General features: G+C 41.8%; 1 protein-coding gene across 1 annotated transcript in view; it reads left to right on the forward strand.

Annotated features, from left to right (window-relative positions):
* LOC138052176 (intermembrane lipid transfer protein VPS13D-like) overlaps positions 1-12,500 on the forward strand; it is a 132,482-nt gene that overhangs the window by 117,980 nt on the left and 2,002 nt on the right. Inside the window, exons 65-75 of the mRNA XM_068898550.1 lie at positions 367-564; positions 2,374-2,433; positions 3,027-3,182; positions 3,657-3,805; positions 5,456-5,637; positions 6,441-6,514; positions 6,778-6,945; positions 7,583-7,789; positions 8,304-8,560; positions 10,368-10,534; positions 11,662-11,780. Of these exons, the coding sequence (XP_068754651.1) occupies positions 367-564; positions 2,374-2,433; positions 3,027-3,182; positions 3,657-3,805; positions 5,456-5,637; positions 6,441-6,514; positions 6,778-6,945; positions 7,583-7,789; positions 8,304-8,560; positions 10,368-10,534; positions 11,662-11,780 (1,737 nt within the window). The remainder of the gene's footprint in view (positions 1-366; positions 565-2,373; positions 2,434-3,026; positions 3,183-3,656; positions 3,806-5,455; positions 5,638-6,440; positions 6,515-6,777; positions 6,946-7,582; positions 7,790-8,303; positions 8,561-10,367; positions 10,535-11,661; positions 11,781-12,500) is intronic.

Here is a 12,500-nt window from a genome sequence, read left to right on the forward strand (position 1 = left end):
AATCCTGATATTTGCAATTGTGATGACGTTACAAACTCAGATCCAGTCCTCCCCGCGTCAATATTCAACATGAACTCGCACACCTCATGTCATCTTTACGTATAAGCAATACAATGCTCTTGGGACTGTTCATGATTCAATGAACTGGATATCCATTGTTTTAATGCAAATAACGCCCCGAATGAACTCTATTATGGGATTTGCGAAAATAGCGAATCCGCAGGGGAAAAGATGCGGATTCAAAAATATCCGAATACGTGTGAACGGGGCCTTAGACTTGTTGGTTATGCATTTCTGACGTTTTCATATGTTTAAAATTTGTCCCGTAAGTTGTATGTAATTTGTTTTATGTTATTTCCGTGGTAGTCCGAGGAAGATGCAGAGAGAGATTGGATGCTGGTTGAGCAGAAGGGAGGCCTACGTCAAGCAACCGCTAATAACCTGGGTACTGCTAATGATCCGTCAGCGCTTGAACTGCAGATTCGTCTTGTTGGGGGCATTGGCATCTCAGTTATTAACTCAGTGCCAGAGGAACTTGTCTTTATCAGTCTGGAACACATAGAGGTAAATATCATACAACACTTGAAGGTCTTAGAGCGACTTTCGTATGGCCTTGAAAAAGTGTTCGCAATTTGTTTGACGGACCAATGTTTGTCAAGATTAAAACTAAGCTTCTCCTTATTCCCGCCAAGGAAACTCCTGATATTGTCAGTAAACAGTTCGATTGACCAATCACATTACTGCCTTTCAAATGACGTCAAAGCGAAACTTTCCAGAAAGTTCCATGGAGAGATGAGGTTGTTTGCATCCGCGTTCGCTAGCCAATGAAAATTCACGCTCGTTTGTCTTTGGTCGATAAGCAAATTGAATGTTTTGCATTTTATGTTTGCGTTCTGTTTTCACGTTTATTTTGCAAGGTCATATGAAAGTTGCTCTATTGATTGACTTAAACCGCTGACTGGTTGGTTTATGGACCGGTTTCAGACCTCGGTTCTTTTGCATACCGTAGTCATTGAGGAGAAGGTGGTATTTGAAATGGTTTGCTGCTCTAAGACCTGGTCAAACGATGAATATTCACCGATCCAACATGTTGAGAATTACGGGATGACCAAACAATACTATGATCAAACATCCTTTCAACAGCGCACTGCATGGGTTGTGTGTAACCACTGGCAACCACTGAATTGTAGTAGCAATGCGCTTGCGCGCTTCCAATATGTTGGTTGAGACTGGCCAAACGAAAAAAAATTCTCACATCCAACGTGAGAACAAAGGAGCTGTTAAAAATTGTTGGATCGCGTGTTTTATGTTGGATCAAGCATGTTCTAACATCATCGAAAAGCATCCAACGTGTTGAATGGTCATCAAACACGGTGGCCAAACGCTAAAATGTTGGTTCACTCAAGATGTTAGATCATCCAACATTTATTGTTTGGCCGAGCCTTTAGTTTATGAATACTTAATTTGGGGCTGAAGCGACAAAGGACAGCACTGGAAAGGGAAACATCTCTGGAGACCCTCTCCGGTGTTCTGCAAGGTAAATGTGAACTTTTTGATTGTAGATATAGTTGGAAAATGCACGGCTTTAATTCACAGCGCTAGCGGTATGAGCTGGGTTGCTAAGACAGCTACATCTACATCTACATATTCCAGCATTCGGCAAAGTCCCTTTTTGACTTATGGCTGTTACTGCTAAGGTGGCCTCATACACTACAAGCCTTTTTAGTGACATCACCGTCAAGCCGGCCACTTCTGCTGGAGAGAACAGGACAGCCACAACGCTAGGGACTTCCATCCCCTACTCTTCTCGAATAGTATTTGGGTTCTTTAACGTCTCACAGGGAACTGGGAACTTATGAACATATAGGATACTTGTGAGACGGGGCCTACGGTTTATGTCCTTATCCCGCGAGAAGACTTAAAAGTCTTACCATTTGCGGATGTTATTACAAAGGCATCACTTTCTCCTCAGTTATTTTAAGATCCTGAGTGTTCGAAAGGGGTTCGAACACTCAGGTTCGCGGGTTCGAACCCGCGACCTCCCGCATGACAACCCGATGCTCAACCAACTGAGCCACCGGTGCTAAGGGTTTTAAAGACTTAATGTTCATCACTTCTCAAGCAACTCGACCTTGGTGAGCAGTCGTCCGCTTAGTAATGTCCTGAGTACAGTAAATTGGATTTTTATCTTGCAAGGACACTGCAACCAGAACGAACAAAGACAATTCTTGAAACAATTATTGAAAAAGAGTTGGTTTTCAGTTGGTGTTTGCTTCAGACACTCAAGTCAGTTGTTGATCAGAAAGTTTGTATTGTGTGTCTATGAGATCAACATGACTTAAACCAACCAGGAGTCAATATTTTTGTTTGCAGTTGGATTTCCTTCGAACATCAAAGCTCGAGACTTTAGAGGCTAGTGTTGGACGCATCCAGGTCAGTGTGTCAGCAGAGTGGTGCGTACTGCATAGAGCGGTGTTTCTTCATATCCTTGGCGTAAACTTTTCTAGTAACTGAACAATTTACAGACATCTGTTGGTCAGAATAATTAGCACTTACCCGTTGCCTTAATGGTCCGTGTTTAGTTATTTTAGCGGTCAAATGAAGACTGTTATTGCAGAGCCTTGGAAAAAGGACAAATTCTGACTTTGCCTCTAGGCCTGGAATCCTTTTGTATGTTAAGACGAGTGCGCGATATCCTGCCGCCATCTTATTTTTAGGCATGAGAAGGCTCAGTGGGTAAGCGTAATTTGCGAATTGGCCTCTAAATTGACGGGTTAATTTCCCCGTTACAATAGACCTTATTCATAAATGGCGGCCAATTTATAATTCTTTTGTCGAAGTGCAAATTAGCCTACCAAGCCTCGATATCATACAGTGAATTGAAAAGAATTCTTGCTCTAAAATGAGGCTTGGAAGGCTAATTTGCACTTGGACAAAAGAATTATAAATGTGACCGCCATTTATGAATAAGGTCTATACTAGTTACAAACTAGTTATTTAAATCATTCTTTGCTTCTGTTTGCTAGATTGATAATCAGCTTTTTGCCAGTCCTCTTCCGGTGCTATTGTACCCATCTTTTCCTGAAAGGGGATCCAAGGAAGAGACCATGCTTCAGCAACCCACCCTGCACCTTTCCGCTGCCAAAGAACTCAGCAGGCTCCCTAATGTGGAAATATTTAAGGTCAGTAAAAGATATGTGCGGGATTGTCCGCAAATGAAACGGCAGCTTTGTTTGGTGGGTAGTATAGCCCTAGCGTTGTGCTATGAGACTTTAAGTGTACTCTGTAATGTAGAATGACGAGCGATTTAGCCATTGTGTTCATGTTCGGTAAAGATGGCTAAAATTTAAATTGTACAGTTCCTTGCGGTAAAATTGATTCATGTTTTTGCGATTTCAGGGGCTTTTTTAAAATTTGATTTACTTCCTTGTAATTTCGGTCACAAAAAAACCATGAATCTGCAGACACCCAACTCCATAAAACAAGGTTAATACGATTCCGCCGAGCTCCCACGGATCAAAATCATGAGTTTTATCCAGTATATATCGTTGTCCTCCCAAGATTTTCTGTGTTTATTCCAGCAATTAACTAGCAAACCTCGGTCTTTCTTCACCATGTCCGGTTCAATCGCGTTGAACGATTTCTTAATATTGCAGAGCCTGGATGTTTCACTTCGAAAGATGACCCTTCAGTTAGAGGAGCAACTGCTTCTCAAACTGCTGCAGTTCTTTGGTTATGTGCAGCAGGACGATGACATTGCGGGCTCAAACGAAGAACAGGATGAGTGTTTGTTCGCCTCGCAAAGGTGATCGTATCGAGTTGCTTGCTTTGTAATTGTAATTTGTTTAGTAGTTAAGTCAGTGTCGACTCTCGCACGACGGTGCACTGTTAACTAGTAATTAGAGACCTTAAGATACACGTATACGGGTACGTTTATGTGTAAAATATTCATGCGCGTAGCCATTTTGATTAAGATACCCATAGAGTTAACGCGCAGGATTTAGTGCGATTGTTTACGAAGATGGCGTCCGCGGCGGCAACGTTTGCTCATTTTCCTCAGAAAGAAGTCTGTCAAATATATACAGAATTCTTCCTTTCGAATGTTCTCTGTTTAGGAATGACGCCGATGATAAGAACTTTTTCTTTTCTCCATCATGTCCTCTCTGTAGCTACTCGTAATTCTTCTTCCGGTAAACTGGTGTCTACCCCGGAGAAACGGCTGGGTCTACCCAGAGGAGGAATGAATAGTTTCCCAGAGTCTTTTCGGCATCTCGTCCCAACGGGAATAGCGAAATAGCGCACTCGGTTGATGAAATACGCGATCTTCTTCGTGATTATTTCGGAGGTTTTGTCGATTATAATGATGAGTGATTTGTGCCTGTCATTACTTCATCACTTTGTATTTAATTTCTGATATTTATTCCTCAAGAATCACGGAGGACTACTCATATTTTGATAATTCAAAATGTGGTTGTTTCACAATATGATCGCTGACCCGAAGAGAAGTCATGAATAAAGCTATTTATACAGTTGTGGATTGTGGTTTATACAGTTTTTACCAAATATGGACTTCAATCATGCAGATCGATGGTGAAACGATATTTTGGTAGAGAAGTACTCACATTTTCTCATACTTTCGGAGTCGAAGATTTTATCAAAATACACTAGTTTAATGAGCCCGCAAAGTGGAACTCGTGATTTGATCATTGCATTTGAAAGCGGTCGCACTACCGCGGATTTCAGATTTAACTCACTTTTTTTTCACTACCTGTGTTGAACGAAGGAATAATCAATTGGAACCAGCAAGAGAGACGTACACATCCACAGGTAGACTCTCAACAACATCTGGTATTATGCATCCTCGCCGTTCGCTCAAGCACTCGATGTAACTCACATGAGCTTCCCTACATTTCAAAGTAGCACACGTAAAATCATTCAACTTGACACCAAAAATTTTCTTTCGAATCTCAATGAAGGTATAACATCTATGCTTATATAAGAGCCGAAGCCTTGACACCAAGTAACACAACATGCTAGTCTCCAGAACTGCTCACCTCTGCGTTGTGGCTGGAAGGTACTGATTACGGCAAAATTTCAGTTGATAATATAAAAGGAATCGCTATGCATTGTGGGATACTATTCATTCCTCCTCTGTGGTCCACCGGTTAACATCGATGACGTCATTGTGAAAGGAAAAAAACATGGCGCTGCCCGTTACCCGTAAGGTCTCTATTGCGTAGGGTTGGGAATGGCAGGATGAAAGGAATTACTGGCCACAACCCAACGATCGCTTCCATGGGTCGTAATCTCAAAATGTTTGAGGGTTTCATTGGCAAAAGGCAAGAGGTAATACCCAAAGAATCCAGCAAAAACGAAATTTGTTGTTGATGTTGCTGCTGTTTTTTTTTATTCGATCCTTGTTATATTCAAACGAAACCTCGATGTTATTCTCCAGGCCACCAGTTTCAAGTTCAACAGGATCACTGAAGCGCTACTACTTTGAGCACCTTCAGCTGAACTCAACTCAGCTCAAATTATCAGTATCTAGTACTGGAAGGCTTCCTGAAGACTTGCAAAGTCTCAAGAGCAGCTTGGGACTAATTATTGTCAACTTAGAGGACGCTACGATAGATTTAGGTTGGTGGTATTGATATGCTGACATTTTTCGTCGGTAAAATTGGATCCCTCGGCAGAAGAACTGAGCAGCTTTCTCTTTATCCATAGCTCGTAGCACATAAGTGGTGTGTTTAAAAAAAGTCCACGGCACGGTAAAAAGCGAAATAGGCGATGCTGGAAGTGTTTTCATCGAATGGAGTTCACCAGGAATGAAATTGATCTTAAGAGTGTCTGATGATTTCGTACTTTGTTTCTCACCCTTCAAAGGCACTGAAAAAGGAAAGAAAAAAGTTTTCGCTTGGTCTCGAACCTATGACCTCCGCGGCACCGGTCAGATGTTGCACTCATCGCGCCACAAAAACTCCTGGGGACCTCAACTCTTGCGGGCCGCACGCAGACCAGTGGCTCACTGGTTTGCGACCCGTTGCCAAGCAACTAGCTTATTACCTTCCTCAAGTGGAGGCATTACACCCTCAACCATCATTTACACATTTGAAGCGCATGACATTAAGAGACCCGCAGACCAGTGAGAAAAAGCAAGGCAACCTAACTCAAGGGTAGAGCATCCCACCAGTGCTACGGGGGTCGTAGGTTTGAATCCTGCTTGGAGCTCTCATTTTTTTCAGTTTGCCAAGCAACGGGCGCATTACACCATTTACTGTGTACAGATGAAGCCTGTAATTAAGTTACAAAACTGTATTTTTTTTTCTTAATTTGGTGTCTGTTTCCTTGAAGGAAGCATATGGGTTGTCCCAGGCAACAAACGTTGTAGTTAAGAGACTTATGTTGAACTATGTTCCTAATTATGATGTTCCTTTTTTTAGAGTCATTTGCTCGATCCCATCCGTTTGACACATTATCTTCACACTTAGATGCAATGAGCAAACACTACATCGAGGTAGGTTAACGTTTCCACATATTGATCAAAGTGAAGTTTGTCTTAGCATTTTTGTTAGTACCTCACTCTCTTGAGACTTTGTGAGTTGATATTCGTACTCTCGTGACGAGAAACTGTGAACAGGAACATTTTGATGAAAGTTGCCTTTTTGCCAGCCTCAGTACATAGAAAGTCAAGACCCCATGCACGACCTCTCTTTTTTGCTTGCAACTACTAGTTTGTCACCATGAATTCCATAACAGCTGTGAATTTCTTCCTTGCAGGAAATCCGAAGTCAAGCAGCAGCTATTGTGGCCTCGGTGAACTTTCTCGGTAATCCCATGGGGCTTATAAATGATGTGTCATCTGGCATACATGGACTGGTAAAGAGTGGCAACGTGGGCGGGCTGTTTATGAATGTAGCGCACGGAGTATCTGACTCTGCCGCGAAAGTAAGAATACCTTTTTTCTCTGTTAAAAGCATTTAGGTGGAATTCTATTCTCATGAACCGTTTCTTGTGTGTTTTTTTCCTTGTTTTATTGGGCGAAATGACAATGTCAGGTGATTGATGTCTCATCCAACATCAATCTATTAAAACGGCAGAAAATGTCAGGGCTTTTTGAAGACTAGCGTTCGCCTTACTTGTAGAGAAGTCCGTTGAAGACTATCATCCTTTTTCAGATTTCAATCGTAAGCAGTTGAAAGAGCGTTGTAGAGCCTGTAGACAAGCGGGACACATTATCCATTTTTGACCTAGATAAACGACGTAGCGTCCTAGGACTTCTAGTAGCTCAATGGTGAGAGCATTTGTGTTACGGAGGCCTTAGGTTCGCATCCTGCCTAAGACTGCTATTTCAGTTGTGCTTTCGCCTGTCGCCAGCGAGTTTCTCATCTTTCCCATGGCCACGTAGCCTTCCTCTGCCTCCCTTCTTTTCATCCCCTTTGGAGCTTTCTTCGCAGGCATCACACTTTAACATCTGGCAATAGCCACAAAACCTAGAAACATATCAACTTGAACCAGTGACGGTTGATCGCAATACACACATCCTTGGTTTACTGTAAAACATGGGTTTCTATTTCATTCACAGATAACAGGGTCTTTATCAGACGGTTTATGGAATTTTTCAATGGATAGTAAAAATCAAGAGAACCGAGACGCTATGAAAGCTGAGAGATTCGGCAGCTCTAAGGATCACTTTGTAGCGGGTGTGAAGGGACTTGGGATGGGCTTGGTTGGTGGTCTGACTAGCCTTGTGACACAGCCCATTGAAGGTGCACATAACTCTGGAATGTCAGTAAGTTCTCTTGGGTTCATATACCTTCCTATTAAAGAGCCAACTGGTAATGTGCGTTCGGAGTTTTTGTTGGACGATTGCATTCGGTTTCGCTTTGTGGAATTTTTCAATGGATAGTAAAGTTCAGGAAAGCCGAGATGGTTTTTTTTTCGGGCCCAAAACATAGTAGACTTTTCATTAATGAAGCATACGTTAATTCATAATGGAAGTTTATACAACGGTGGCAACAGCAATTCATTAATGAGCAATTGTGTTGTTGTCTCTTACATTTCTTTGCCATTCTCTGCAAAGCAACTAAGTACTAAATTTTCTTTCGAAGTGAGCTTTTTGTTTACATTGTCGTCATCTTTGCTTTCTCCGAAATAGAGATGACTAAACATAGAGTGCCAGCTTTCTCCTCTCCCTCCCCCCCCCCCCCCCCACCTCCCTACTTTGCGATCTTAAACAATTTACAGGCGCACGTCAAAATGAGGTTGCCTTGACTTAACTCAACTCACCATAAACGTTTTCTCAGGGATTCATAACAGGCCTAGGCAAGGGAATCGTGGGGACAATTGCTCAGCCGACTGCCGGTGTCCTGGGCTTCGCTTCTGGTACTGCAGCAGCCGTGCGTGGCCAAGCCACTCGAAGTTCCAGATATATCCAGCCAAAATCCACACGATTACGTAGAAACTGCTTTGGGCCGAGTGGTGCTATCCCAAGATTCTCTGCAACACACGCTGAGGGCCAGGAAATCATGTTGAAGCTAAATGAAGGCAACTTCAACGAAAAGTAAGGCTGCATTGACCGTTTACAAGAATTAATTCCATCCATGTTTAAAATGTTTTGTCTGTGCTTAGGGAGGCTCAAATGTCTCATTCCGAGTAGCGAAAGGTTACCTAACTTGTTCCATGAGTGAAAGCGCACCGATGGCTCAGGTAGTTGAGCATCGGGCTGCCATGCGGGAGGTCGTGAGTTTGACTCCCGCCGGACCAACACTCAGGGTCTTTAAATAACTGAGGAGAAAGTGCTGCCTTTGAAATTACACCCGCAAATGGTTAGACTTTCAAGTCTTCTCGGGTAAGGACTATAAACCGTAGGCCCCGTCTCACAAATATCTCCCATGTTCATTAGTTCCCTGTGGGACGTTAAAGAACCCACACACATTTCGAGAAGAGTAGGGGATGAAGTTCCCGGTGTTGTGGCTGTACTTTGTGAGTGTATCGGTGGGTGGGTATAGCAGGCCCACATCATCTGAATAGCTGCCAAAACTTCAACCTCCTCAAACAAATAAAATAAATAACAAGATAGTACTAAAAAAATTACTCGGCAAAGATAATTATTTATTGATTTCAGTATTCCGCCTCCGTACTATTTAATACCCTTGACGCAACCTTTAAGCAGCGTATCACCTGTCCAATAAGTCCCCATATTACCTTCTCTTCCGCCTCACTTTAATTAAAGTATAAGCTTCGTACTTTATTTCTTGCGAAGTTTGTCACAGTTTCACACCTGGAGGAAGCCTGTTGTTTCTGATGTCGATTTCTCCTTCACTGTCGCTGCAATTTTGGATCATTGCGACTGCGCGTTGTTTACATTTTTATATACATTGTTATCATTTATATTCATTTTATACATTTTTTTAATACATCATTTCTGTCATTTTCTTTGTAAAGTATTGTTTGTCTTTGTTATTCTACGTTATTTTTACTTTTCTTTTCACTTATATTTTGTTACCCCTAGTATGTCAATTAAGCTTATCTGTATCTTGTATATATTTTACTCTTTTGTATCTTTTTAGTGTTGAGGGCCACATTTTAGAAAACTGTTTCAAGGTTAATGTGTTACCCTCGTTAAATCAAGTATTGTATGTCTTGTATTAGAACGAAGTGTGGAATAGGTGATACTTGTAGTATTTACGTTGGTGTTCATGTGGTTTCTTCAAATGGTGCAGAAACATCTGGGTCAAGTTGTTCACCAACGTTGTATTTTAAACACGAAGACGTCTATAAAGGGGGCTGACTTCAAACCTCTGTTTTTGTTTCAATTGATTCAAACACGACTGATAACCCGAGTTGGCTATCAACAAATAGCAACACAGGGACGAAACCCTAATTCCAGGGAGAGAAAAGTGACTGGGGATTGTAAAACAACAACAGAAAACATCTTGTAACATTGCGGACATGCACGCTGTCGGTGGAGGCCGTTTTATTGCACAAATTATAAATGATTAACAGAGCTCTGCGTGCGTCCACGGTTGATTGACAGATCATCCACATGTGCCTTGGGAACCACGCCTTTTATGGTGTGTCTTCTTGTTTGATCTGTAGATTGGTTTTGAAGTTGGAATTAAACCAATACTTCTTTTGGCTGAAGTCAGGTTTCTAGCTATAACCGTAAGAAAGGTTTTTTTTTTTTTCGCTTTCTAGGACTTTCTGCAGGCCTTCTTCTTCTCTCTCTCTCTCTCTTTATGAAAACATCACCTATAAATATGGGTTTAACGTTGATTATCGGCTTCTTTTTATTGGTTTCGATGTTCGTCTTTCCGAAATAATGCGGTTAGCGTCTAATCCTCCCGAACTCATTCCGTTTTTACTAGGTTCGTGCTGTCTGAATCTGTTCGACGCGACAGAGAAGATCGTTTGAAAGCTATTGTCACCACTGAGGGAGTCTACTTTGTTCGCGCCCGTGGAATTCCCTCTCCGGAATCCATTGTCCTTCTTGTGCGCTTCTCTGAGCTGTATGTTTGCCAGCTTCTTTCCAGCGGTAAGAACTGAGACGTGTGAGTTAGTACAGGGAAGCACATGATTTTGAGTTTTTGAGTTTAGGAACTTCGAATAATTCAGCAAATTGCGCTCCAAATCATGTGATTATTTATTAATAATATAAATTGCAAAGTATCTTATCGTAGTTACGTTGAAGAAATGCGCGCTTATCAAGTGATTACGCAAAAAATGCGCCATTTAATGGCTTGCATTTGATTGGCTATCAGTGGCTTCCTTTGATCATTAACCAATGAGAGTGCTTTGTTTGTTATCTTTATGGGCACTGAATTACCTCTTTTCTGATTTGTTATGTGAAAAATGCATTTCTTTGATCCAATCAGAATGGAGAAAGTTTTCCAAGCATATTATCAAGGGAAACTAACCATTCTATTCTTACATATTTAACCCGAGTTGACTGTGGCAATAAAGCCCTGGCCAAACGAAACGCAAGTCATCACAAGTCGACGCAAGTGCTCACTTGCGAAGACTTGCGTTCACTTGCGATAGGGTGGCCAAACGCGACGCAAGCTGAGCGCAAGTCCTTTGCAAAAGTAGCAGAGTTTTTGTTTTGTTTTTTTCTTTTTCCTAGGCTCAGACTCAGAAGAGCTGCTACTTTCACTGTAGCTGCTGCTTATACTTGCACCGCTACTGGGTCTCCTGTTATGGTTTTCCTTTTTCTTATGTTTTTTTAACTCCCTATCCTTGTTTTCTTTTAGCTCTTCGGGGCTTAAGTTTTCCGAATTTTGCTCCGTGACAGAAGCCATCTTGTCAAAAGGGAAAGGGCGAAAGGCGCGAAATAGTTTGAGATTCCTGCTCAAACAGCGGCATCAGATTGGCTAAAAGGTTTCCAAAAAAGTTCAAATGACTTGCGAAAACTTGCATCCACTTGCGTTGAGTGGCCAAACGAGACGCAAGTTGGGCGGACTTGCATCCAAAATTTGAACATGTTCAAATCAAACGCAAGTCGTCGCAAGTCTTCGCAAGTGAATGCAAGTGGGTGGCCAAATGGTATGCAAGTCAGCGCAAGTAACAAAACTTGCGTCGACTTGCGATGACTTGCGTTTCGTTTGGCCAGGGCTTAAGTTCATGTATGATCCTTCTATTAAGAACGTTTTTTTTGTTTGGTAGATGGTAAAGATTATATCGAGCTTGTGATGAAAGCAGAAAACAGCAGTGTGCCGACACCTTCAAAGAACCCGAGTAAAAGACCTCGCGTGAGATGTGATCAACAAATTGTTGCGCATAAGGTATGTAATGTGGATATATGGAGGTCAAACTATTCTGATAGCCTATGCAGCAATAGCAAACTCGTCTCTTAGATTACGATTTGAACGAAATGATATATGAAATGAATCATATACTGAACTGCGGATGTGAAATCAAGTAAAGCTATGATCCTCGCAGTTATGGACGCAATTTTAGCAACTGCGGCGAGAAGCCTGAAAAATTCAGGACTTAAACGGGGTTTGAACCCGTGACCTCGCGATACCGGTGCGACGCTCTAACCAAGTGAGCTATGAAGCCACTGACGTTGGGAGCTGGTCATTTCTGGGTTCTAATTTTCCCGTGAGGAATGAAGAAGTCATGAATACCACACACGTTGAATATTCAGCCGACTTTATCGCTAAAATCTGTTCCTCGGTGGCCGAAGCGAAACGGCAAGTCGTTTTGTTTTTCTTTATCTATTGAGAGGTGAAAAGTACTTGCTATTCACCCCCGAGCTAGCCAATCAAAATGCGTAGAAGTAGTGTATTGTATTTGACCCTTGTCATTCTGGAGGATTTTTAAAAACCACATGTTTGTAATTAATTAGTTTCTGCTGTAGTTTTCGAAACGATTTAATGTGTAGTCTTTGTTGTTTGAATTGCTAATGCCAGATGAAGTGTCTTGTTCTTTGGTGTCTCTTCTTTTCTATATTTTGAATCAAGGAGACTTGAACGCTGTCTTCTTATATACATGATATTGTT

This window comes from Montipora capricornis, chromosome 6, assembly GCF_036669925.1.
Source record: "Montipora capricornis isolate CH-2021 chromosome 6, ASM3666992v2, whole genome shotgun sequence".
NCBI lineage: Eukaryota > Metazoa > Cnidaria > Anthozoa > Scleractinia > Acroporidae > Montipora > Montipora capricornis.